Source organism: Salvia splendens, chromosome 20 (genome assembly GCF_004379255.2).
Source record: "Salvia splendens isolate huo1 chromosome 20, SspV2, whole genome shotgun sequence".
Lineage (NCBI taxonomy): Eukaryota > Viridiplantae > Streptophyta > Magnoliopsida > Lamiales > Lamiaceae > Salvia > Salvia splendens.
Window position 1 is genome coordinate 16,322,866 of NC_056051.1, and position 27,581 is coordinate 16,350,446.

The 27,581-nt window shown below is 40.3% G+C and overlaps 2 protein-coding genes and 2 long non-coding RNA genes across 5 annotated transcripts; 2 read left to right on the plus strand and 2 right to left on the minus strand.

Annotated features, from left to right (window-relative positions):
• Nucleotides 1–213: 213 nt before the first annotated feature.
• Nucleotides 214–2,078, plus strand: LOC121782438. Its single transcript, XR_006046408.1, has 2 exons — nt 214–1,673; nt 1,802–2,078. It is a non-coding gene; the product is annotated as an uncharacterized LOC121782438 (long non-coding RNA).
• Nucleotides 2,079–6,770: 4,692 nt separating this feature from the next.
• On the minus strand, nt 6,771–10,505 carry LOC121782439. 2 transcript variants are annotated; one of them, XR_006046410.1, is made up of 4 exons: nt 10,291–10,505; nt 9,577–9,673; nt 8,808–9,069; nt 6,771–8,722 (listed from the first exon to the last, which is right to left on the minus strand). It is a non-coding gene; the product is annotated as an uncharacterized LOC121782439 (long non-coding RNA). The 2 variants fall into 2 exon arrangements; XR_006046409.1 differs by lacking the exon at nt 9,577–9,673.
• A 2,864-nt stretch (nt 10,506–13,369) lies between these two features.
• Nucleotides 13,370–14,581, plus strand: LOC121781808 (seipin-1-like). The gene has a single exon (XM_042179506.1). The coding sequence runs from the start codon at nt 13,438–13,440 to the stop codon at nt 14,434–14,436; it is 999 nt and encodes a 332-aa protein (XP_042035440.1). The 5' UTR covers nt 13,370–13,437; the 3' UTR covers nt 14,437–14,581.
• Nucleotides 14,582–16,325: 1,744 nt separating this feature from the next.
• LOC121780742 (protein METHYLENE BLUE SENSITIVITY 1-like) lies at nt 16,326–16,920 on the minus strand. Its single transcript, XM_042178369.1, has one exon. The coding sequence runs from the start codon at nt 16,867–16,869 to the stop codon at nt 16,543–16,545; it is 327 nt and encodes a 108-aa protein (XP_042034303.1). The 5' UTR covers nt 16,870–16,920; the 3' UTR covers nt 16,326–16,542.
• Between the last annotated feature and the right edge of the window lie 10,661 nt (nt 16,921–27,581).

Genomic DNA, 27,581 nt, shown 5'->3' on the forward strand with positions numbered 1-27,581 from the left:
CCCCTCTTCCTTAATTCATAAGAAGTCTTTGAGCATTAATCAAATCGAGAGATTCAATTTATGTGGAGGCTTACAAAATTATTCGTTTAACGAAGAGAGCATTACCTTCTATGCAAAATTATTCAAGCCTTAAAATAATCCGAGCATATTCGTTATTTCGGAAGTTATTAACGTACCATTTCTTATTTGATTGAAACGTTCGGGGGTCCGTGAATTAATTTGACACGAAAATAACTTGGCACGGCAACCCAACTCAAAACAATTAATCCAACCCTTCCTTTACTACTTCTCGAGCCCAGTTCCCATTTAATTAAAATATTAGCCCAACATTTTAGTTAGGGAGGTCCAGATCAAAACTAAGTGGCCCAAATAGAAAACAAAACTCTAGCACTCCCTTCCCTTAACCCATCGGAAACTTCCCCTCAAAAACACAATTTCTCCGAATTCAATCTGGAGGCGCCGGTATATCCCCCGTCGCCCTCGCTTCCCTCCGTCACCGGTCAGAAAATCGCCGGCTCCCTCACATCTCTGAGGACTCTCTCTCTCTCTCATTTCCCTTCCTTCTCCAGATTCGGAAACCTCTCCCGTTGGACACAACAGCGCCTCCTACTCTTCTTCGCTCGATTCGCCGCTGTCATCCCCTCTCCGGCGTTCGCAAAACAGCTGCCGGGATCCAGCAGGGCCCTCCGTCGCGCTCTCGTTCGGCGAGGTTCACGCCGCCGCCACCTCTGCTTTTGGCTACATCCGCGATCTCGCAGATCTTCCTCAGCGACGAGCCGCCCCCTTTTTTCCCGGCGTTTCTCAGACACGAGCTAAGTTCTTTATCTTGGTGAATTAAGTTCGATTTGGAGGGATTTTGCCCTAAGTCCGAACTCTTGTTTACGACAAAACTTAGGCAGTAGCTTGTGAGATTTTAGGTTCTTGAATTTGTTTTCCGCGTTGGAGTTCCGCATAGTTGCTACTGATTTGGCCTAAGAGGCAGATTATGATTTTCCCTGTACCAATTTGCTATGATGTGATTTACTGATCCTATATGGGGTTAGCATGCTATTTGAGATTCCTAAATTATCGTGCTTCTTCCTGATGACATTTCAATTTGGGTGGGGGTGGAGGTGTATTACCTCTTGAAACAACTGCTGATCTCTTCCTCTGATCCTAAGACTCGCAGCCAGTTCACTTGTGTCTCTGGCCCTTTTGTTAAGTTAGGGAAAGAGTGAGTTTGGGTTGAGCATAACAAAGTCTTGAGGAAAGGAAGGAAGATGTGTTACCTAAGGAGGAAAGAAACTATCTGCAGGGAAATCTGCAGAAACTCTTCTCCCAAATACTCACTTTCAAACTCGCTATTAGGTTGAAGATTTTGAATAAGGGGGAGGGTCTTGGAGGTGGTGTGGGGGTTCTTATAGGAGAACTTTTAAATGGCTGTTAGTATAGCTTTGTCTCCACTTGAAGCATATCTCTTTAGTTGATTCATTTGTAGGACTAAGTTTTGGTGTTTCTTGTAGTACTATGCACTTTTCCATTTATTTCCTCTTGTTCCTACATGACTACCTAATACATCACCTTACAAGTCATTTAATTACTCTTGTTTGATTTGCACAGCTCTCGGTTGGCTAGGAGAGAGTGTAGGAGTTTACTTGCCATCTTAGGCAAGACTTGTGCGTACTTTTTGAAAGGTAAAGTGGTCTTCTTCCTTAAGTTTCTCTCATACTTGGTGGTTTGTTGACCTTTAGTACATTAGGATTTATTAGTTTTGGTTGTTAGCTCATGGTACCTTAGAGTGTGATTTGTTTTTGTCTTGCAGGTTTGGACACTGATCCGGCTGCCTCGCTGCTGACCGCGACGTGGGCTCGCTGCCCTAGGCCAACAGGCTGATCGGGTAGGGCCGCGGCAGTTGCAATTTGGGCTCGGGAGAAGAAGGCCCAAAGTTTAGCAAAACTTTTAGTTTCTTAGCCTTTTGGCCCATCCATGAATAATTGTAATAGAGTAGTGTCCCATATCCCCTTCATCATTTTGTGCGAAACGATCATGTACTTTAAGTATTATTCGATATGTATACGCAAACACTTTCATTCGGGAAATACCTTCGTATCCTTGTACACTTTCATTTATTTTCACAAATAAAAGAGTGTTACATCGCTAGTTCGACATTAACATAGGGAAAAGGTACAAAAGAAAGGGCGGGTATTACATTCTACCCTCCTTAAAAAAATTTCATCCCGAAATTTGCTTATGTCGAAACAAAAAGCTCCGGGTATTTTTCTTTCATTTTATCTTCAAGTTCCCATGTAGCTTCCTCATGGCCATGATGTTTCCATAGAACTTTCACAGTTACAAAAGATTTATTCCTCAATTCTTTTGTCTTCCGATCCAAGATTGCCTCTGGTTTTTCTTCATAGCTTAAATCTGGTTCCAACACCATCTCCTCTTGGTGGACTATGTGTTTGGGGTCAAACACATATTTCCTCAATTGTGACACATGAAAAAACGTTGTCCACATTTCTGAAACTCGGTGGTAGCGCTAATCTATATGCCACGGGACCGACTTCTTCCAGGATTTCATAGGGTCCGACGAAACGCAGCCTTAGTTTGCCTTTGACACCGACTCTTGTTATCCCCTTAGACGGGGATACTTTCAGGAAAATTTGTCTCCCACATTGAATTGTATATCGGTTCTGCGAACATCTGCGTAAGATTTTTGCCTATCCTGAGCTTCCTTGATTCTTTCTCGGATCCGTCGGACAATTTTTATCATCTCTTCTACAGAGTCCGGTCCAAGAATCTTCCTCTCACCGACTTCATCCCAGTAAAGTGGTGATCTACATTTCTTCCCACACAATGCTTCATATGGGGCCATATTTATAGTTGTTTGATAAGTGTTGTTGTAAGCAAACTCTATAAGTGGTAGTACTAGCTCCCAGTTTCCTCCATGGTCGAGCACTACGGCTCTCAGCATATCTTCCAAAGTCTGGATCGTTCTTTCAGACTGCCCATCACTCTGCGGATGGAAAGCAGTACTGAAGTTCAACTGAGTGCCTGGCTCTCGCTGCAGGCTTATCCAAAATCTAGTAGTAAACTTTGAATCACGGTCCGAAGTGATCGTTACCAGTACTCCATGTAAGCGTATGATCTCCTGCACATAGATTTGGGCTAACTTGTCTGATCCATACGTGATACGGATTGGTATGAAGTGAGCACTTTTGGTGAGACGATATATAATCACCCAAATGGCAGTGTTTCCTCGTTGGGACTTTGGCAGTCTCGTCACGAAGTCCATCGCAATGTGCTCCCATTTCCACTCTAGAATCTCAAGGGGTTGCAATTTTCCATAGGGTCGTTGGTGTAGAGCCTTCACTTGATGACAAGGCAGACATCTTTCTACAAATGATGCTATGTTCCTCTTCATGCCATCCCACCAAAATTGTTTCTTCATATCTTGATACATTTTTGTGCTCCCTGGGTGAGCAGTGTAAGGTGTTTCATGTGCTTCACTCATGATCTCATTCCTGACTTCTTCGTCATTGGGCATACACAATCTTCCTTCAAAAGTGAGGGCGTTATCCGCCTCTTCGCGGTAACTCTCATCTTTTCTCGTCCTCACTTTAAGACGGATTTTCTCCAACGCTTCACCACTCCTTTGAGCCTCAACGATTCTGGCTCTTAGGTCTGGTTCAATCACCAAGGTGGAGATCCTACTTTCCGCCGTCTCCGATGCTCTTACTACTTCCAATCGCATCTTGTCAAACTCATGTATCAGATCTTCATTTTGTGTGAGAAAAGTGGCCAATTGGGGTGTAACCTTCCTGCTCAAGGCATCTGCCACTACGTTTGCCTTGCTCGGATGGTAATTTATACTACAATCATAAAGCCATCTGCGTTGTCGCATGTTCAAATCCTATTGTTCAAAGAAATACTTGAGACTTTTGTGATCCGTGAAGATTTCGCATCGAACTCCGTAGAGATGATGTCTCCAAATCTTCAAGGCATGTACCACTACCGCTAATTCCAAGTCGTGCGTTGGGTAGTTTAACTCGTGCGGCCTGAGTTGGCGTGATGCATACGCAATCACCTTACCATTTTACATTAGCACGCATCTGAGTCTGACTTTTGATGCATCTATATACACCACGTAACTTGTCCCTGATTCCAGCACTGCTAGAACTGGTGTTATGGTCAACTTTTCCTTTAACAGTTGGAAACTTGCTTCACATTCTGGTGTCCAATTGAACTTAACTCCTTTATTGAGTTGTTGAGTCATTGGCCTTGCTATTTTGGAAAATCTCTCAATAAATCTACGGTAGTATCCGGCCAATCCTAAGAAACTCCGAATTTCATTAAGTGTCGTTGGTGACTGCCAACGTTGTACTGCTTCTACTTTGGCAGGGTCTACTCGAATCCCTTCTGCCGTCACTATGTGTCCAAGGAAATTTACTTCGTTAAGCCATAACTCACATTTGCTAAACTTAGAATAGAGCTTCTCGGCTCTTAACATCTCCAAGGTGGTCCTCAGATGTTCCTCGTGTTCCTTCTCGTTCTTCGAGTAAATGAGCACATCATCTATAAAGACTAGGACAAACTTGTCCAAGTACGGGTGGAACACGCGGTTCATTAAGTCCATGAACACAGCTGGGGCATTTGTAAGCCCAAAAGGCATTACAGTGAACTCATAATGGCCATATCTGGTGCGGAATGCAGTCTTGGGTATATCGTCCTGTCGAACTTTCAGCTGATGATAACATGATCTTAAGTCCATCTTTGATAATACTCCGGCTCCTCGAAGCTGGTCAAATAGGTCATCAATCCTCAGTTGAGGGTACTTGTTCTTGAGTGTTAACTTGTTCAACTCTCGGTAGTCGATACACATTCTCAGTGTCCCGTCTTTCTTCTTCACGAAGAGTACTGGTGCGCCCCTTGGCGATACACTGGGTCTGATGAAGCCCAGGTCCAGTAGTTCTTGCAATTGTATCTTAAGTTCTTCTAACTCTTTAGGAGCCATTCTGTATGGTGTCTTTGATACTGGGGCCGACTCTAGCTCCAGATCGATTGTGAACTCTAGTTGCCTATCTGGCGGCAGTCCTGGTAATGCTTCAGGAAAAACATCGGGAAATTCCCGTACCACTTCAGGAAATTCCCACAACCATACCAATACGTAGCCAAAGCATATCTAGGTTGTGAATACGTTTTTCTTCTTACTAGATCTGGCCAGGTTCCCTACTGGAAAACTCATGAGGATTCATCGAATTTCCCTACTTTGATCTTCTTAGTAAGAAGCCTTAGACTTGTTTATTATATTTCAATAAATAAACCATTATATTATATTATATTATTTATTCTCACAAATAAGTAAACAAGTGGACGTGGCGTTTCTCGTATACATGCGCAAGCTGATTGTACAAAGGTATGTACGCTCGAAGCATCTTTTAGTATACAAACCCCAACATAACTGTCACGACCGCATTTTCTAAGGATAGAAAATACGGTTGATCGCGACTAGGGGAGGATTAAAGAAGCGGGAAAAAAATGGGAAAACACAAATCGACCATAGCTCGAAACAAATGGGAATAACTCGAAATAAAATCAGAGTTTTGAACAAAATACACTTGAGTCTTTTAAGATGCACAACAGAAGCAAATGAACGCGGTTCCATGTATGAAGACATGAACCTCCGAGAGTCAAAATCTGACTGAATTAAGTATCTTGTCTCAATAGCACTTCCTCCACTACTTCGCTGCTCAACCTGCACATTTAGAAATATATGCAGGGCTGAGTACAAAAAGTACTCAGTGAACACATTGCCGAAAATTACACATATACATTTGAAAATATTGTCGAGCCATCATCACAGTAACACTCGGGGATTTATTGAAAAGGCCCGAGCTTACTAAAAATATCACATTGGGTTGCAACCCCCCTTTTCCTGTACTTTAGCCATATCTGATCACATTGTGCCGCTGAGATGGTGTTCTTATACGGTCACCTTCCCTGCCCAACACGTCAGAGGTATCCTTGTGCCTGGAAGGTGGCCACCTTCCACGGTCACCTTCTCTGCCGTTCACGGCCAGAGGTTCCAAGTAGGGACACCACCCTACCCGGACTAAAAATCGAATCGATTCACATATTTCATCATTCATAATTCACTTGGCCGTAGCCAACAGATAGGCATCATAACAAAACATTTGTGGCAAGACAACATCATTAAAATCACGAACATGTGTTCGTGTTTTCATAAAATACGATTTGTATTTTAGTATAAGAAAGCTCACCTGGATCATTTAGTTCCTTTAACTTGAATCATTCGTTCCGACTTTACTTGCGGACGTACCCTTTTGAAAATATCACAATATAATAATACACTAATTAGACTCAAGGACAAAACTACCTAAATTAGAATGCATGCACCCTCATTAAAGTCTTTTATCTCGCTTCTCGATTTTCGCGTATTTTATTTATTTATTTATTTATTTATTATTCAGCGGCCGCCCAAGGCGTCGCTTGAGACGCCGGTCGGCCGCTTACGCCCATAATTCCTCCGTTGGCTCCTCGTATTTCCCTCCACGATATCGAAATAAATCCTCAAAATAATTTAAAAGTGCATAATTAAATTATCGCAACCATTTCCCCTCGAACTATATTTATTTCGGACTTAGGATAAAATTATTTATCCTTCGAAATATTCCGGGATTAATTAAATAATTTTGTCACGATTAATTATCGGCCCAAAGATTTATTTAAAAGCCCAAGACTTAATTATTTACCTCACCTCTTACTTCTCATTTAATTTAAAAGCCCCAATTAAAATAAAAGGCCCCAAACTTAAATAAAACCTCCATTTTCAAAAGAATTTGTGAGGCCCAAACAAAAGCCTAACAACAACAAAAGACAAAAGCCTCATTCTTAACACCATCTTATCTCCATCTCTTTCTCCCTCTCTCTCACTACCGATTTCATCTTCTTCCCCATTCTTCTCTCCCCTTTTTTTTTGAAATCTGTCGCCCTCTCTTCTTCTTCCGTCTGAGTCGCCGGCCGCCTCCGTTGCTGCTGGAGTCGCCGGTGCTGCTGCCCCGGGAAGGAGCCGCTGCTGTTGGAGTCGCCGGGGGGGTGGGGCTGCTGTCGCGCTGCGCTGCTGCTGCCACGGGGGAGGAAAGTTACTGCTGTGCGCCGCCGGAGGAGCTGCTGCTCGCGGCCAGCCGTCGCTGTCAGCAGCGTCCAGCCACCGCTGCCGTCAATCCACAGAACCGTCGCCATCGCTGTCGGCTTCTCCGCCGGTTCGCGCAGTTGTCCGAACTCGCCCCGAACAGCTCTGAAACGACACCGACAGCCCCGAAACCAACCCGAAATTCTTGATTTTAAACTTGCAGATAAGTTCTTACTTGTTTTGGTGAAGTTAAAGTTCGTTTCTTTTAATTGAGTTGCCCGAGTTACTAGTTTGATTTAGTTACCGTTGCCGTACATTGCGTTGGTTACATGATATGCAACGAATGTGACTAAAATTGAGGAAACAAGGGATCATATACCTTGAACGGATTTTGAGCAAATTCTGAGCGAATGAACGGTAGTTTCCCCTTGTCGAGTTGGGTTCTCGGTTTCTTGAATTAAGGTTGAGAGGAAAAACCTTGTCTTCTTCATTGCAGAGATAGAGAGAACGGTTTTTGGAAAAGAAATAATATAGAGGGAAGGGTGGGAGATATTTAGGGAGTAGAGAGAGAGATTTGCATAAAAGTACATATACATATAAATATAAGATGGCAAGTGGCGTGTACATATGCATAAAAAAAATGGCAAGTGGCTAAGCTTATTAATTACGCATATCTTTTTAAGATATTGTATTAATGACACATATCTTTTTAAGATGTTGTATTAATGACGCATATCTTTTTAAGATTTTGTATTAATGACGCATATCTTTTTAATATCTTTACGAGATCTCAATGATCCAATTTGTTTTGTAATGTTGGACGTTTGTGAAACGGGCACTACAACTTTTCTTCCAATTTATTCTTTGATAGTCATTGGAAATAATTGCTAAACATAAAAAAAAAACAACATTTATAGGATGTCTTGTCTAAATTTTCTTAGACTCGTCATCATATACCTTAAAATCTTAGGTGGCACTTTGAAATGTCACAACATTAGTAGCAACGTGCTTTTATTTGATCTTGTAAAATCCCCTTATAAAATTTTGGGTTGTTACAATAACAATGTTATAATCTAAAGGTCAAAAGAACATTTTGGGATGTTGCTCGATCGAGCTGGAGAACATGTAGATATTAGCTCGACCGAGCTGTAGAACATGTAGATAATAGCTCGATCGAGCTAGAGAGTTGTCGATCTCTATCTGGCGATTTTTACTTCTTCAAAGAGACAATGGGGGTTTAAATTTTATGATTTTCACCTCCATTAACTCTAATACCAAGGGACAGAGGTGTTACATCTGAACGAACCATAAGGCCTTTCTCTTTTGTCTCCTGAATGTTGCCCGTGTGATCTTCGGTGACGGGCACTAGTGTCTCAATGGCTAGCAAGGTCGTCCTAGCAGCATTAATCTCGGCTTCTTTCTTTGTGCATGCTGAAGCTCCAATATACTCGGTACTCCCAATTGCAACGACGTATGAAAACATGGACAGTTTCCTTCGTTCTGTTCCCAACAGCTCGTATACATAGAAACAACATTGTTCACCTTTAGAGTATAATCTCGGAGCAAGTTCTTGCAAAAGCCTGTCTCGTGCTGAAACAAAATCAAAAGTTAAGTATAGACAACGGCATGACTTAAATTTCGTGAAAGTTGCAACAAAGCAATATATGACAATTACCATAGGTTGGGAGGTCCCACTACAAGTATTTTTGTATTTGGCGAGTGCCAAGAGGGAAACTCCAGCAGCCGAATGCTCTGCTGCCTTCCGATTGAAAAGGCCATTTAGAGAATCATATCTGGCATTGTTTACGACAACAATTATTTATAAACTGGCTCGTGAGAAGGGCCTTCCTTGATAGTCTCATAAACTGGCGTAGTTAGTCCTGTTTTCTGGCAGTATTCTAGCAGTTGGTTCTTGAAGACATAACAGCTTGAGACACCTGTCAGTACATTAGTGAGATTCAAATTGAAATAAACATTCATAACAATTATCCAAGGAAATATCTTAAGAGTAGAGTTCCATCGAAATTGCAATGTCAAATTTATGGACTGACAAGAATGTGTGGCTTCATAAAATGGTACTTTCAAAATAATAGGTTTAGCTGATAAAATGATACTTCGAGTTCATAAAATGATATGGTTTGGATGATGTTTGTAGTTCCTCTGTTTTATTGAAGAAATGATACTATTGTAGTTTAGGTGCATAAAATGATGTTGTTTGTGGTCCTGATTTGTTGAAGAAATGATACTTTTCCTATGAGTCGTTTAACACACTATAAAATCTTTTGATTAACAGGAACGAAGTTGAGTATGAAAAAAGGACACTAGCAGACGTAATGAAAGATATAAGAAACAAGAAAATATCTTAGGAGTAGAGTTCCATCGAAAGTTATCTAAGATTGCAATGTCAAATTCATGGACTGACAAGAAAGTGTGAACTACATTACTTGGAGTTTTTTTTTTGTGATTCTTGATTGGTACCCTTGACCTTCATCTTCCTAGAGAAAGCTCAGTTGGGGTCAATTTCCTCCTAAGTTGTAGGGGCTGGAGGGGTGTAAGTTGTTATGGTCACAATTCCAACAAATATTGCATTAACAAGGCAGACCAAACTTTCTTTGTTTAAAATTAACATATGATTTCAAACCCTACTACATGGAGTTTAAAACCACTTAATGCACACATTTTAGTTGCTAAAATAAAATTCACATTTTATACAACTCCCCAAAATCATTTTTTCAACTATTAATCAAAAATCTCTAAAGTAAAGTTATAAGCTTATGGCCAACATATTATCCCCAAAAATCATATCTTTTTGTCGCCATCATACTTGTAATATCATACCATGGCTCCAATTGCATAAATATGAAACTAAAATTAAACAAATTTATGACAAGTATAAAATCCCCAATTCAAAGAACCCTAATTTTTATTTGTCACAAACTTGAATTATAGGCTATTTTCATAATCAAAGCATGCTAGAAATTTACTCCATATTCATATTCCATCAATAAAGATCAGTTAACTAATTCAAAAATAGAAGTGAGAAAATTGACAGATTTTCAATTTTCTTCATGCTCAAACACAGAGTCCGAATTACCCATATATAAAGCTCAATGATAGAATTAGAAGCAAAAATAACATGTTGAGAAGAAGATTCAAACCTGAAATCCCAAGAATATTTGAAATAGCTATATATGGAGCTCCAAGTTTATTTTTTTGAAATTGGATACAACTTCATAAGATTTGGAAATCATGGTTCACGACGTGGGCTACCAGTTGCATGGCAAAGTCGCCGGTGAGTGCAAGGAGGCGATTTGGTGGTCAAAATGATAAAATGGAAGGAGACAGTGGATGAGAGAAAAATGGCATGAGAAAAGGTGAGAAGAGAGATAAGATTTTAAAAAACAGAAATACACTTATCTTGTCTCACTCTAAATGAAGAATTTACTACTCCCTAATGAATGAAATATTTATGTAATTTTAATTTATAATTTTATTGGAGTAAAAATAATAAAACTAATGACAAAAGAAGATGTGTGACCAATCATAAAAGAGTATGAGTTAATTAAAATAAGATATACAAATAAAGAAAATATGTGTGAGTAAATATGTTTATTGACAGTGCTTGCAAGTCTCTAATCCAAATAAAAGGTAAATTAATATATAAATTTAATAGTTTAATTTAAAAAGAAAATTAAATTGAAAAATATATATGGAATATTAAAGATAACCACATTAAATATATGAATAATTTAAATCATTAAAATTTAAAACTTCTTTGAGAAGTCAAGTTAGAAAATTTGTATTATCCAATAATCACATTTTAGTTGACTATTTATTTCTTCCGTTTAATTTAAAACGTTTTATTATCCTAAATGAATTTTTTATATTGGAAAGAATAAATTTCTTACTTCCCGCCACATATACGTATAAAAAGTAAATTATCACTTAAAATAACGATAATATTTTATGCATCTTGTTTGTTTTGAATAATGTGACAATTTACACTACTCTTTATATTAAGAAGTTATACAATCTTTATTAGTTAGATTTAATTTAAAATATATATTTTTTCATCTTATTTCATAGTTTAATCTATAAACTTAGTAGCATTGTTTAATTAATTAGAGGCGAATTAAAATATAAGAATTAAAAACTTTAATTGAATAAATATAGGATGAAAACTGTAAACATTACTTATTTGTGTTTTAGTTTAGCTTGTGAATTAATTCAGAGAAAAATGATTGCAATAAATGATTAAATCTCAATTTTAACCTAAATAAATGGAAGGCAATCTAAACTCTCTAACACAATTTCAATTTTAACCCGAATATAAGGCTAATTAATAAATAAATTTATTAACTTAATTATAAAAAAAATTAATGGTAGTGCACTATTTAAATGTGTTTTAAAACTTCTTCAAGAAGTTAGCATTTTATTGGACCATTATTTGTCCAATTGTTTTTACCTGCAAAAATTGTTTTTGGATACAAGACACTCTATTTTTCTATTTTCCCTCCAAAAAGGGCATCAATGTCTTTTCACCCAACTTGCACTTTAGATTATGATAGACCATGGCAACTAAACTGTTTCTATAGAGACAGACCTAGATTATCTTTTTCACGGATTGAATTTGAGAGAAATGTAAACCTAACCACATATAAGAGGGAACAAAGAGATGGAATTGTCATAGATTATCTCAAGAACCGATCGGAACCTTCAATGATTTAACATGTAACAATTTTAAATACTTTGTGTTATATCCTTCAAGAGAGATTTCAGAAAAAAAAGATTAAATTCGCAAGCTTTTCAAAATTTAGAAATAAATTCGCTAACCTTTTAAAATATGAGATTATACATGCAAAATTTTTAGAATAAGAGATTTTTGAATTTCTCTCTTTTTCTCATAATATTTCCCTCACAACATTTATTCATTGACCAAACTATCCCTAATATTTTCATTTATATTTTTCACCCCAAACTATACAGCCTGATTGATGTGGAATTATTTAAAAGTAACCAAACAAGAAGGTGAAAAGAGAATGCATATATTAACATTGGAGTTTAAATACTCTGATAGATCAAGATTACTATGTTCCAATGGAAAAAGAAAACTTTTCAGTAAATTCAGCACATAACTCTTCTTGGACTGCACTGACAACGGGCTTGACCATGTTTGGATGGGTTCTTTGGCATACGAAAAGTTCATGGAACTGAACAGTACATCAGAAGGATCAAAGGTTGGGTCAATTAGATGTGACGTGCCCCAAGTGTAGCCGAGTCTTCCATCTTGATGTGGAGGGGGAAATTTCTCGCTTTTGCTCTTTTGTGTTTCAGACCTGGGTTGAAAATATTTGGGATAGTTTGGTTAATTCATAAGTATTATTGTGAGGAAAATAATAAGAAAAAAAGAAGAAATTCGAAAACCCGTAATTCATAAATTCTCGATCTCATGTTTTAAAAAGTCAGCGAATTTAATCTCAAATTTCAAAAAGCTTGTGAAGTTAATCATTTTTTTTGAAATCTCTCTATTCATAAATGATTTAAGAATGTGAAGGATTTATGAGTTGAGCATGGTTTGAACAAAGAGTTATGTGACGAAGTAAGGTGGAGCGCTCTTACATTACATTGAATGTGTATAAGAGCATTCACTATGGAAGGGCCGATCATCGGCCTTCATCAGCCCTCCATTGCAAGAAAAGGGCCTATAAAAGGCTCCTCCCATAGGACCGTTGGAACTGCCTTGGCTGATCCCAATTGGCTGATATTGGCCAATTGCATATTAATATTTTTTATATAAATTTGTTTAATTTAATAACATATTATATAGAAGTGCAAAAAAAATTAAAATAAAATAGTAATAATGTGAAATGAAATGGAAGTGAGATAAACCAGTTGGAAGGGCCCTTCCATTGCAGGGAAATAGGCCCTTGCTAAAATGCTGACGTGGAATAAAAGAGCCATCCGATAAAATGCTGAGATCCTTCCAGTATAATGCTCTAACTGCCACCAGAGAGTCCTTCCATTGGTAAAATAAGAGTTTGTTAATTACGAAGTAATCTAAACATCTGTGTCCGTTTTATGTTGGTACAATAGTTTGGTTAATATATGATCATATACAATTAATTAAATTATACTTCATCCATTAATTGACATCATCAAAAAAAGATAAGGAGGCGAGCAGTCAGTTGAGTACAGGTGTCGGATCAGAAATGTGCATGGTGTTGGGTTGGTCTCCCCTTCCCCTTCCCCTTCCCGTCCCCCTTCATTACACCTGTTCTTGTCTTTGTCACTGCAACTGTTTATCCATGGACACCTACAAGCTTCCCACCCCCTTCCTTTTTTGCACTAAGCTCCTCTCCTACTGCACACCGCCCCTCTTCCGGCGTATGGGCGGCGGCGGTGGTACGCCCCTCCTAGGGAGGGTGGCCATGGGCGTGGCTGCGGCTGCCTACGTCTTGATGGTCCTGATCGCAGCCATGGTTGCGGCCGCGGTGGTAGGCTTCGGCCTGGTCAATTCGTGGGCCGAGCAGCCGGTTTACGTGAAGGAGAGCGTGCTGTTCGATTACAGCGACGCTCATCCCACCGCCCTCTTGACCTTCGCCAACGGCCCAGCCGTGCCGCCCGGCCACACCGTCCTCGTCACCTTGTCCCTCCTGATGCCCGACTCCGACTACAACCGAGACGTCGGCATATTTCAGCTGAGCGCCGAGCTGATCTCTGCGCAGGGAGGCGTGATCGCGAGGTCGAGCCACCCGAGCATGCTCCGCTTCCGGAGCTGGCCGATCCGGTACGCCCGGACGCTCCTGATGGGCGTCCCGCTGGTGTTCGGTATGGCCAGCGAGACGCAGAGGGTGACCTTCCCGGCCTTGAGGCACAGGGAGGTGGCCTATCCTCGCACAGAGGACATCCGCCTCACCTTGTTCCCGCAGGCCGGGACCACGGCCCTCCCGCAGTTTTACGAGGCGGAGGTCGTGGTGCGGTCGCGGCCTCCTTGGCTCAAGGAGGTCGTGCATCGTTGGAGGCTGACGTTGTCTGTGTGGACGAGCTTGTACGTTTTTGTGATTCTCGTGATGTTCCTCGTCTTGTTTTTGAAGCCCTTGATTTTCCCGGCCACTCGCGGAGGGGGAAAGCGATACGAAGAGGTGGAGCCTCGAGAGGCGGCGGTGGAGGAGAGGCAGGTGTCGGAGTCGCTAGAGAGATGGCAAACGAGGAGAAGTAAAAGGAAGGCTGCACTTCTTCAAGCGTCTAGTATCACCTGCAGCCTCCAAGAAGGCTCTGGTGATTCTGAATCTGTTTGCTCCTAATTTTTACTTCAAACATCGGTCATATACTAGTGTTATAGAATGAATAATCAGACTTTGATTAACTGTGTTTGTAACAAATTTTCTGCCTTCTTTTTCAAATGACCACAAATTAAATCATGTAGCTTTATAAATAAATCTACTTCATTATGCCAATAAAGTGTTACAAACTATCTGTGGAGATTATTTACATTCACCGAGAGTCAAATCCCTGCATCACGAAGTCCTAATTTCTGTACAAACTTCCAAAAATGAAAAAGATAGAGAGCCTCCCATCTCAGATAATTTTCCTCTTTGTCTCGATACAAACTTATGGAGATGGATGAAAAATAAGATAAACATGAGCAACGCAAGAAATATGACTCAATCGAATAGGTAGTAGTAACAATATTTACTACAAGGAATTAGGATAAGAAAGGCAACAACAATTTTTTCTCATTCTCTTAATAAATGTAGGTGGAGATTATAACAAGTGCTATCTTACAATCACGTGAAAAAAACGGATGGTCTTTTTCTATTGCTTCAAACACATTTTGAATAATCATCTCCAGACCTTCATACTTCACCAAAATACACATTCCCCTTCAAGCATCCACAACTAGCCCCGAGGCTCCATAATTCTCCACCTTTTGTTACAAACTAGAACTAAATAGGAGTACCAAATTCATACATACCACCCCAGAGTATACCTACCACCCTTAACTGCGCCAACAAGCAAAGATTCATATTAGGTAAGCACAGGGCCCATGTGGACAATCTTTCAAGAACTGATATATGCAGTTCAAATGGAAATCAAGAAACTTCACAGCATAGCAATTAATAACACCCAATAATTCCACACTCTACAACTCTGCATTAAACTGAAACATGCTACTGTTGGAGCTCCCAATCACCCCTACAACTGGAAACCAGATCACTGTCTTCTATATTTTGTTACGACACATCTACAGAATTCAACACCCAAGAAGCCCTATTTTCCTTAAGGCAGGCAGCTGAAGGAAGTCCTACTCTTGCATCACCCCTGAAGCCATAATTACTCGAGACTGAATAACTACCTTATGACGATTACAAGATATTCCTGGTTATATTCGTTGCACTCAGCTACTACCGCATAAATTACTATCTAGAAGTATTATGTAAGATCTACTCTCTACAGAGCTTAGCAGGACTGAGCTATAGATATGCCTAATGGAGGATGTAAACAAAGGAACCAATTCTCCTTGAGTTATCTCGTGTGTGTTTACTTTGTAGATGTGTAAGAGCCATAACAAAACAAGCTACATGGCACTATTACATGTAAATTAAGCAGCTGATAGCAAATAACAGTATAAGAATCTAGGAAATTGACCAGCCATGGACTGAGGGACTCAACTCATGCAAGATTTTTTATGAAAGCTATCACAGGATGAAGTTTAGCAGTACCGCAAAAGCAATAATATGAAAAAGGAAAGCCAAGAATCACACCAAATTAAATGCTCCAAGATAATTACCCTTGTCAACTGATTCAACATTAACATCTAAGAAACTCCATCCACCACTCTCAATGAGATATTATGCATGGAATTTGATAATAAAGATCAATATCAAATTAGTAGTCAATATAACTATTGGCATTTCCAGAGCATACATATCCTGAATCCGGGACGAGGAAGAACGTAGACATGTAAATGGATGTATATAATCCAACCAACACATCATGTAACCACAAATATTAATTCTATTAAGCAACCTACCATTGGAGTGACAAAATTTTGTTACATATGTTGAGAATTATCTCATTCTTATCATCTTCATAAATGAAAACTCAAAGCTAAAACAAAGCCATTGTATAAGAGAAGTAATTAAAATGTTGCAGCGAAACATAATTAGAGGCAAATTAAGAGCAATATCGATTAGCAGAAAAACACACAAGTAGAAGGATGGATTTAATAATCCAGCTAAGGCAGCTGCAAGTATCAATACACAAGTCATGATAATAGAGCAATAGACAATTATTGTATAACCACAGACAATAGGCAGCTGCAGCAGCTCCTTCTTCTCTCTCTCTCTCGATCTCCTGTTGGATTGCAAAAAGAGAGTAGAAGCAGGGGAAAGGGGAAATAGAAAATTTCACTTCTTCAAGCTGCCGCGGACGCCGGGCTTAGGCTTGGAGGTAGAGGTAGAGGTATCGGCAACGACGGTGGAGTGGAGATTATTGAGCTTGGAATCGTCGAAGGGGATCTTAGGATGGCGAGCATCGTGGTGGATCTGCATAGACTTGATGTCGGGGGCAGTGACCTTGCAGAGGGGGCACTCCAGCTTGGCGTGGCCGCCTTTCTCTTTGCCGGTGCGATCGGCGAGGCCGGCCTTGCCTCCGCCGCGGTTGGTGGTGGCCGCGTCGAGTTTGGCGGCAAGTTCCTTGGCGGTGTGCTTCTTCGGCTTGGCTTTTCCGGTCATGGCGAGCAGATTTTGATTTGGGGGCGAAACGGAATTCAGCAATTCAAAGGAACTTAGCCCTACCTACTGTATAAGAGTGTCCACTATAAGGCGGACACGTCCAATAGCCCCGCCCCAGTTTTTGTCAATAGCCCCAATTTTGTTATCCATAGCCCCAAAATTTTGTGTCCGCCACTATGGTGGACACCTCCAATAGCCCCAAAATTTTATAATCAACTTTTATTTTATAATATTTCAAGTAATTATGAACAACTTTATCAGGCTATACGTAATTAGAAGAAGCCGACTATACGAAATAAAAATAAAAATAAAAATAAAAATAAAAATAAAAATAAAAATAAAATAAAATAAAAATAAAAATAAAAATAAAAATAAAATAAAAATAAAAATAAAAATAAAAATTACACACTAAATTATATTTAAAATTAAAATCACACACTACATTGAATCTAGTACAAATCACTATCAAGTTTACACAACGCCACCACCTCCCCTACGTGCCCACACTTCTTCAATCAAATCGGCCTGCATTGTGTTATGTGATGTGGTCCTGCGCATATCAGCGAAGCGTTGGATCAAATATTCATTGCTCCGTGGTACGCCCATCTGGATCGGCGCGGAGGCGACACCGTGACTTGTACTTGCACCCTCTTCCGGCGCCCATCGCTCTGCCGCAAATCCTTCATCTTCTATTATCATATTATGCAATATGATGCAGGCTAACATAATATTCGCGACATCATCTTCGTGCCAAACTCGTGCCGGACACCGTATAATAGCCCACCGCGATTGGAGGACACCAAAAGCCCGCTCAACGTCCTTCCTAGCACTCTCTTGTTTGCGCGCAAAATATTGTTTCTTCGGTCCTACCGGTTGGCGGACAGTCTTCACGAATACGGGCCACCGCGGATATATTCCATCTGCCAAATAGTAGCCCCTACTGTACTGCGTACCGTTGGCTACGAAGTTGATTTCTGGCCCCTCCCCCCGGCACTCCTCGTTGAAGAGAGGCGACGACTGAAGAACATTGATGTCGTTGTTCGAACCTGCCACGCCGAAATACGCATGCCAGATCTTCAGTCGGTAGTCCGCAACGGCTTCCAGTATCATCGTTGGATGTTTGCTTTTGAATCCAGTAGTGAACTGGCCTTTCCATGCCACGGGGCAGTTCCTCCACTCCCAATGCATGCAATCGATGCTTCCTAACATTCCTGGGAAGCCGTGCACCGACCCGTGCATATCAAGTAGGCGCTGACACTCATTCGGGTTGGGCTTCCGTAGAAACTCCCCACCGAAAATTTCTCGGATCCCCTTACAGAACTGCCTAAGCACCGTGAGGCCAGTAGTCTCACCCATCTGTAGGTATTCATCGAACATGTCCGCTGGTCCGGCGTAGGCAAGCTGTCGGATTGCAGCGGTGCACTTCTGTTGTGTGGACAGCCCGATCCGGCCAGCCGCATCACGCCGGAGGGTGAAGCACCGGTAACGCTCCGCCAAATTCGTCGCTATATAATTGAACAGCCGCTGCGACATCCTGAATCTCCGACGGAATATCTCGGGTGGATAACGGGGGTTATCCACGAAGTAATCATCCATTAAACGTTGGTGAGCACCGACGTGGTCTCGTGGGATTGTCCGCCGATGAGTAATGGTGCGAGGGATCGGATCCTCCGCATCCTCCGCCTCCTCCGCCAAACGGGCCGCTACCTCCTGGGCGGCCTGGTGTTGCACCTGTTGAATCAGAGCATTCCAGTTGTCTCTCCACAAATTGTTCATTTCCGACCCCAAATTGTAGTGAGAGAAATTTGTATAGATGTTGTGTTTGAATGGTGTGAAAATAATGAATGGAGTGGGGTGTATTTATAGGTGAATTGAAGTGAAAAAAAAAATCGCATGCAACCGCCGCCGCTAATGTCTCCACTATAGGCGCCGCGCCTATAGGCGCGGCTATAGCACCCCTGCCGCGTCCTCGCCGCGCACACGGCTATCGCGCGTCCGCCGCATCTCGCCCCACTCGCCGCGTCCACCCCCGCGGCGGACACCCTTCCCACTATAACTCGCCCCGCTTCCGCCCCGCTTTTTCCCCAAACGCGGCTATAGCCGCGCCTCATTATAGTGGACACTCTAAGAGTGTCCACTATGGGACCGCCGCGCCTATAGTAGACGTCACCACGGTTCCGGAACCGGCGGTTCACGGTTCGGAACCGCCGGTTCCGGTTCAATAAATTGATGAACCTGAACCGGCCCGGCCAAGGTGTGGCGGTTCCGGTTCGTGAACCGTGGAACCGCCGGTTCAAGTGAACCGTGGAACCGCCGGTGATTGGCCGGTTCCGGGCCGGTTCGGCCGGTTCGGCGGTTCGTTTTGATTTTTTTTTTTTTTTTTTTTGCATTTTGTAAATTGTAATTCAAGTTTAAAATGTAAAAAAACTTGCGTAAATAACATTAGAATGAAGCGATGTACAAATGTAATTTTATTGATACAAATTACAACTTCAAAATTACAAATTACAACTTTAAAATTACAAATTACAAGTTAAAATTTACAAATTACAACATAAAAATTAGAAATTACAACTTCAAAATTATAAATTACAAAAGACTTAAAGTCTTCATTACAATTTACAAAATTACATATTCGAAATAAAGGGGAGAAAAAAGAAATAAAGGAAAAGGACTTGAGCTCAACTTAAATTTAAACTTAAATTTAAAATTTAAGTTGAAATATAAGTTGAGATGCCTACGTATCCTCAATGCTCAATTGCATTTTGGAATCAAAGTCCACGTAGTTCTCTTACCTTGCTTACCTATTTGGCTTGATCGGAAGTATTGGCGCCTACTCTTCTTCGTCGGGGAAGTAGTCTTGGTCGGGTTGTACTACTAGTTTGTCCCAATCCGGTTCTTGGTCTCTAATTTCGGCGGAGCACCAATCATCAAGTAACATGGTGGCTTCCATGTTTTGTCCGGTGAGCCTACTTCTTCGGTCGTCCAAGACGTTGCCTCCAACACTAAAGGCGGACTCGACGGCGACAGTGGAAGCCGGAACCGAAAAGATCTCCTTGGCCATTGATGCAAGGATGGGAAAATCTTTCTCGTGTGAAGACCACCAATCTAGGACGTCGATTTGTTGGGGAACGGGACCTCCTTCTTCCTCATTGAATGAAAAGTGTGAGTCTAAATATAAATCTAACTCACTTACCGAATGTGCCGTCCTTCCTCCGCTGCTGAAGGCGTATAGGTCCGCCAATTGGGATTGGGTGTCGGGGTCATCAACTTGGAAGAAGCCAAAGTTCTGTGTTTGACGGGGGGGTCTAGGTCGAACTTGGTGGGTAGTGTTGTACTTGACTTCGTAATCGTGAAAGAGAGACCGCAAGTCGAACTCAAAATTTCTTTGGAGGCTTGGGAGGTGGGGGAGGTTTATTTGGAATGTTTGGGCAAGGTTTATGTAGTTGTCGTCGTCGTCAGTTTGCAAAGCTCGGAGTGGTTCAAGATCAATAGAAGCTAAACTGTTGTAATAAAATTCTAAAATTTTGAAAGTACCAACTAGTTTCCACTTTGGATCCAAAACTTTGGCAAGCAAAAAAACTGTTGGGATCTCATTGAAATACTTGAGCCATTTTTCAACCATGTAATATAAAACACACATAAGCTCAAGATTGTTTGCGGAATTTTTCATTGCAGTTTTAAAACCAAGTGATATGATCATGCAATGTTCTAAAACACGAACGGATGTGCAATAATACACACCCGATAACTCCATAGTTGCACTTCGAAAATTTTTGAATAATTTAAATAAACTCAGGCTTTGTTCCCAACAAGAAGATGTTAGATATAAATCATCAACAGGGTAAGTTCTATAAAAATCAACTAAATAGTCTATATGCTCCATTGTAGATTGCAACATGTCATATGTAGAGTTCCATCTAGTAGAAAAGTCTAAAGTAAACTTTGTGTACCTTATTTTCTTCGAGTGGCAATACTTCTTCCACGCCTTGCCAATTTGAGGCTTCCAGTGGATCAAGGATACAGCTGTAGTAATAGGTTGAATATGTCTTTGCCATAAAGACAAAGCATCTTGTACACATAAGTTTAAAATATGACAAATACATCGTTGATGAAAATACTTACCACTTATCACCGGGGAGCAAGCCGCAATTAAATCGGATATACTTGCGGTGTTGGCGGTTGCGTTATCAAAACCAACCGAAAATATCTTGTTGCATAACTCATACTCATTCAAAACTTGAATAATTAAAGAAGCAATTGCTTGTGCGGTGTGTGGGGAAGGAAATTGTCTAAAACCAATCAAACGTTTATTTAAAGACCAACTATTGTCTATAAAATGACAAGAAATACCCATGTAAGAATTTCGTTGGAAAGAATCCGTCCACACATCGGAGCAAATATTAACTTTGTGCCCCAAGGTGGATAGACTCTTTGCAATTTCCATTTTTTTTTCAAAATACTGCCGGTTGTTAGATCTTTGAGCAGTAGAGGGGGGAATTCTTTTTGCAGCAACATTAAAAGCTTGTTGCATAGTCATTTCATATTTTCTGTCATTAAAAAAATTGAACGGCAAATGTTTCATTGCCGCCCATCTTACCATGGTATCGGTAGTATTTTTGGGATCGTATTTAAATAGTGGCGTACCTGTTTGAGACGATGAGCCGGCGGGGAAGTTGATTTGGGTTTGGGATCTAGAATGCCCAAATTCCACGGGGTGTTTTGCCTTCAAATGGCGTGTGAGAGTACCATATCCCCCACCGATTACAAATGGATAGACTTTATCGCAATAGTTGCAATAAGCTTTGAACTCGCCTGTCTCCACGGTAGTGGTCGAATCATCAGGATTAGAAATTACCACCGGGACCTTCTTGTAATGTTTGGTGAAGATGTCGGATTTCAACTTTGGAGGCATCTTCTTCTTTTGTCTCCCGGAAGGAGGAGGAGCTTCGGCCTCCTCGTCATTTTCGCCAACTTGGCCGGCGCTAGAAGGTGGGAATTGATGCGATCCATCGTCGCCTTCGTCCGATGATAGATTCACATCGTATTCGAAACGCGAATCCGAATGTGGCTCTTCGTCGCCGAGGGTGGCAAGTAACAAGGCCGCATTTCGATCTTCTTCCTCCTACGAGAATTATACACATTAAAACATATCATATAACATATTAAAACATATTAAAACTTACTAAAACATATTAAAACATATAAAACTTACTAAAACATATTAAAACTTACTAAAACATATTAAAACATATTAAAACATATTAACATATTAAAACTTACTAAAACATATTAAAACTTATAACATATAAATCAAAGGAAGGACCACGCTGAGGCATTCCACAATAGGCCATCTTGCACAAGGATATAAGAAAAGGCGGTAGTCCGCACATAATCTTTTTCCGAGCAAGTATACCAAATGGTGCTCTCAAATTAAAGACTTATCATATAACATATTAAAACATATTAAAACTTACTAAAACATATTAAAACATATAAAACTTACTAAAACATATTAAAACATATTAAAACATATTAACATATTAAAACTTACTAAAACATATTAAAACTTATAACATATAAATCAAAGGAAGGACGACGCTGAGGCATTCCACAATAGGCCATCTTGCACAAGGATATAAGAAAAGGCGGTAGTCCGCACATAATCTTTTTCCGAGCAAGTATACCAAATGGTGCTCTCAAATTAAAGACTTATCATATAACATATTAAAACATATTAAAACTTACTAACATATTAAAACTTATATCATATAACATAATAAAACATATTAAAAAACTACTAACATATTAAAACTTATTATAACATATTAACATAGTAAAACATTTAATTTAGAAGTTTAGAACTTACTTGTAATCGAAGAGCGGCTCGCCTTCCCACCTCCTCCGCAACTTGTGCTCTAGAAGGGGCACGACGACGACGAGAGTCACTTTGATCTTGGGCAATTCCCTTGCCCCGATCACCACCACGACGAGATGAAGACATGATATTATGGAAATTGGAAGTAGAGAATAGAGAGTAGTGTTTATGTGATATTAACGTAAACAAGAACAACGTGAGTAAATTATGAGCGCAAATAACGTAAACAACTTGAGAGAAAGAGGATGGAGAATAGAGAAATTGAGATTGAGAGAGAAATTCTTATCAACACAAGAATGGGGGTAAGTAGAAAATGAAGATGAGGGGGTTATTTATAGGGGAAAAATGTGATTAAAAAAAGAAAAAAAAAAAGAAAAAATTTCAAATTTTTGAAATCCGGCGGAACCGCCGGTTTACCGCCGGAACCGCCGGTTTACTCGTTGAACCGCCGGTTTTTGGTCAGAAACCGCCGGTTTCGTCAACGGTTTTCTGACAAAAACCGGCGGTTTCTGACCCGGTTTCTGAAAAGGCTACGTCTAGGCCGGTGGTAGCCTGAAAAGGTGTCGGAACCGGTGAACCGCCGGTTCGGAACCGCCGGTTCCGGTGAAAACCGGCGGTTCGGAACCGCCGGTTACGGTTCGCAAATTTCATGAACCTGAACCGGCCCGTCGGAACCGCCGGTTCCGGTCACGGTTCGGAACCGCCGCCGACGGTTCCGGTTCCGGTTCGGAACCGCCGGTGACGGTTCCGGGCCGGTTCAGCCGGGCCGGTTCGGTTTGGTGATGTCTAGCCTATAGCCTCGGCGGGGGCGGTCCCGGGGCGGTCTATAGTGGAGGTGACGTCCGCCCAGGGGGCGGACGAGGAAAATGGGGGCGGTAGGCGGCGGACGGGCATGCGGCGAGTTTGGGGCGAGGACGCGCCTACTCCAGGGCAGACGCGGCGAATAGGCGGGGCTGCTATAGTGGAGTGGTTCCCGGCGCGGCGGTAGTCGGTGAATTTTTTTTTAATTCAATTTAATTCACCTATAAATACACCTCATTCCATTCATTATTTTCACACCATTCCAACTCTTCATCACTCAAAATTTCTCTCACTAGAATTTGTGGTCAGAAATGGACAATTTGTGGAAAGACACGTGGATGCTCTGATTCAACATGTGCAACACCAGGCCGCCCAGGAGGATGCGGCGCGCTTGGCGGATGAGGCGGAGGCTGCGATCCCTCGTGCGATTACTCATCGGCGGACCATCCAACGAGACCACGTCGGTGCACACCAGCGTCTAATGGCTGATTACTTTGGGGATAACCCTCGTTATCCACCCGAGATATTCCGCCGGAGATTCAGAATGTCGCAACGGCTGTTCAACCATATAGCGACGAATTTGGCGGAGCGTTACCAGTGCTTCACCCTCCGGTGTGATGCCGCGGGCCGGATCGGGCAGTCTACGCAACAGAAGTGCACCGCTGCAATCCGGCAGCTTGCCTACGCCGGACCAGCCGATATGTTCGATGAATACCTACAGATGGGTGAGACGACTAGCCTCACGGTGCTTAGGCAGTTTTGTAAGGGGATCCGGGAAATTTTTGGTGGGGAGTTTCTACGGAAGCCCACCCCTAATGAGTGTCAGAGCCTGCTGGATATGCACGGTTCGATCCACGGGTTCCCAGGAATGTTAGGAAGCATCGATTGCATGCATTGGGAGTGGAGGAACTGCCTCGTGGCATGGAAAGGCCAATTCACAACTGGATTCAAAAACAAACATCCATCGATGATTTTGGAAGCCGTTGCTGACTACCGTTTGCGGATCTGGCATGCGTATTTCGGTGTGGCAGGTTTGAACAACGACATCAATGTTCTTCAGTCATCGCCGCTCTTCAACGATGAGTGCCGGGGGGGTTTAGAAATCAGCTTCGTAGCCAACGACACGCAGTACAGTAGGGGATACTATTTCACAGATGAGATATATCCGCGGTGGCCCGTATTCGTCAAGACTGTCCGCCAACCGGTTGGACCGAAGAAATAATATTTTGCGCGCAAACAAGAGGGTGCTAGGAAGGATGTTGAGCGGGTTTTTGGTGTCCTCCAATCGCGATGGGCCATTATACGGTGCCCGGCACGAGTTTGGCATGAAGATGATGTCGCGAATAATATGTTAGCATGTATCATATTGCATAATATGATAATAGAAGATGAAAGATTTGCAGCAGAGCGCTGGGCACCGGAAGAGGGCGCAAGTACAAGTCACGGTGTTGCCTCCGCGCCGATCCAGATGGGCGTACCACTGAGCAATGAATATTTGATCCAACGTTTCGCTGATATGCGCAGGACCACATCACATACCACACTCCAGGCCGGTTTGATTGAAGAAGTGTGGGCACGTAGGGGAGGTGGCGGCGCAGTGTGAACACCTTTGTGATTTGCACTAGATAAAATTTTCGTTGTATAATTTTTCCTGTACTTTAATACGATGAAAATTTAGTGTTTAATTTTAATTTCTTCACGTATAGTCTTTTTCTTCTAATTATGTATAGTCCGATAAATTTATTCATAATTGCTTGAAACATTAAAATAAAAATTGATTATAAAATTTTGGGGCTATTGGTGTCCATCATAGTGACGGAAACAAAAATTTGTGGTCGTGGACAAAAAAAACTGGGGATATGGACAAAAACTGGGGCGGGGCTATTTGGGTGTCCGCCATACAGTGGACACCCTAATAAAATCTCTTGGCCTATTTATAGTTTCATCCTAATTTGGCACGACTTTTGAAAAATGGTTTAATTTTATAGTAAAAATTAAAATTTAAAAGATTGTCTGACTTTAAGATAAAAGAGGGGAAATAAGTTAGTGTAATATTGACTCAATTTTTATATACTCTCTCCTTTCTTAATAATTTGTTACCATTTGAAGGGGGAATTGATTTTGTGGAAATAGTTTGAAAGAGTAACATTTTTTGGATAATATAAATAATAGCTGATCATAATTAAGAAAAACAGATGTAAATATATTATATTTAAATAAAGTTCAGTTAATTGGCCAACTCCAAGGTAAAACCTCATTTGGATTATAGGCTAACATCTAAAATATCATCTGAGTTTTGGGCTAGACCATTATGCTAATCAATGTCAAATTTAACAATTAAAAGTAACATGTTTATCTCTTCAATGGATGAATCACTAGACATGGACGATAAAAATTAGTAATATGTGATCTTGCTGCTCGAATGCATAATTGTAGAAAATAACTCATACTATTATAGAATTCATAATATTTTATTAGGAAAATTCTGGAATGTATAATTAAACTAAAATATGATTAAATATTAGTACTAGTATAAAATTTTTAAAAATATAATACTATATTGAATAAGAATTGCATTTGATAAATTTTAGGTTGTTAAATGAATTAACATATTAAAAAACCATGAAATGATTAAAAAATTAATTTAAGATTTGTAAAATTTAAATGAAACATAAAAAAATCCACAAGTTTTAAAATATTGTTTAAAATGTACTATAATATTTCTTATAATGACTTAAATTTTCCAATTCATATATATGAAATATTATCTTAATAAAAAAAACTAATATATGTATACACATTAGTTTTGGTGACATCATAGTGAAAATGACAACTTGACAACCTAGGCAAACAATCTGCAATACATAAATAAGCAATCTGTGATACATATGCAAACAACTCGACATATAGTTCCAAGCAATTTGCGATACTAAATCAGATCACTAGGGTGACACCATAGTTAAAATAACAGCCTATGCAAGAAATCTGCGATACATAGGCAAGCAACTCGGCATATGGTTTTAAGCAATTTGCGATACGAAATCAGATATAATCAAGCAATCTACTATACATAGGCAAGCAAGTCAGTCACATGGAAGACTAAGATTGAATATGCTTCTAAATTTAAGGATTCTCATTGGTGGTACATTGTCATTTTAAAAGTGGTTGTCATCTTAATACAATCCTATATACACATATATAAAAGAAGAATAATTTACAAAACAGCCATTTTAAATTAAAATTTATAATTTAGTTAAAATTAATTTTTGTAAGTGAATAAATTGAAAGATTTAATTTATTTTTGGTTAATTATCATGTTATCAAAATTATTATTAGTCTCGAATCCGTCACCAAACAAAACAAAATAATTGATGTTGGTTACAACTAGGGTAAACACATGTGTTGTAGGCTTAATTGGACTACATTTTCATCTTGTTAGAAATTTTGAACTTAATCTTCTAAATTTAGCGAATGATTAAATTTAGTGAATGATTTAAGTAAGTATTTTGGGTTGTATTGACATCTCTAGGCAAACATATATCTCTTATCTTTCTATCGCCATTATCCTGCTAGCGCAACGTCAAAGTCGCCACTGAAGTTCTACTCTTGTCTCCTTATTTTGTTCTTTACTTTGGGAATGAAATTTTGGATCATCTTCACCATATATCATTTCAATATTTTATTTTCCGGATATCGTATGTGTTTATTATGTATGGTATAAATTCAAACTATGCATGGCAAAGAAGCATGCATGGTGATGAGGCGGAATTCATGTAGGTTTGATATGCGTGGTATGAATTGGTTGAATTTATGTAATGTTGATGATACTATGACGGCTGCATTCATGTTTGACATGCATGGTGTGAATTGTATGATTCATACCATGCATACCAAACTTGCGCATGCAATGTTAAGACTGATTGCATACAAGTTTGGCATGCATGGTATGAGTTGTCAAATTCATGCCATGCATATCAAATTTGTAGTAGAAACATTTTATGGAAATTTCAAAAAAATACTACAACGATAAAAC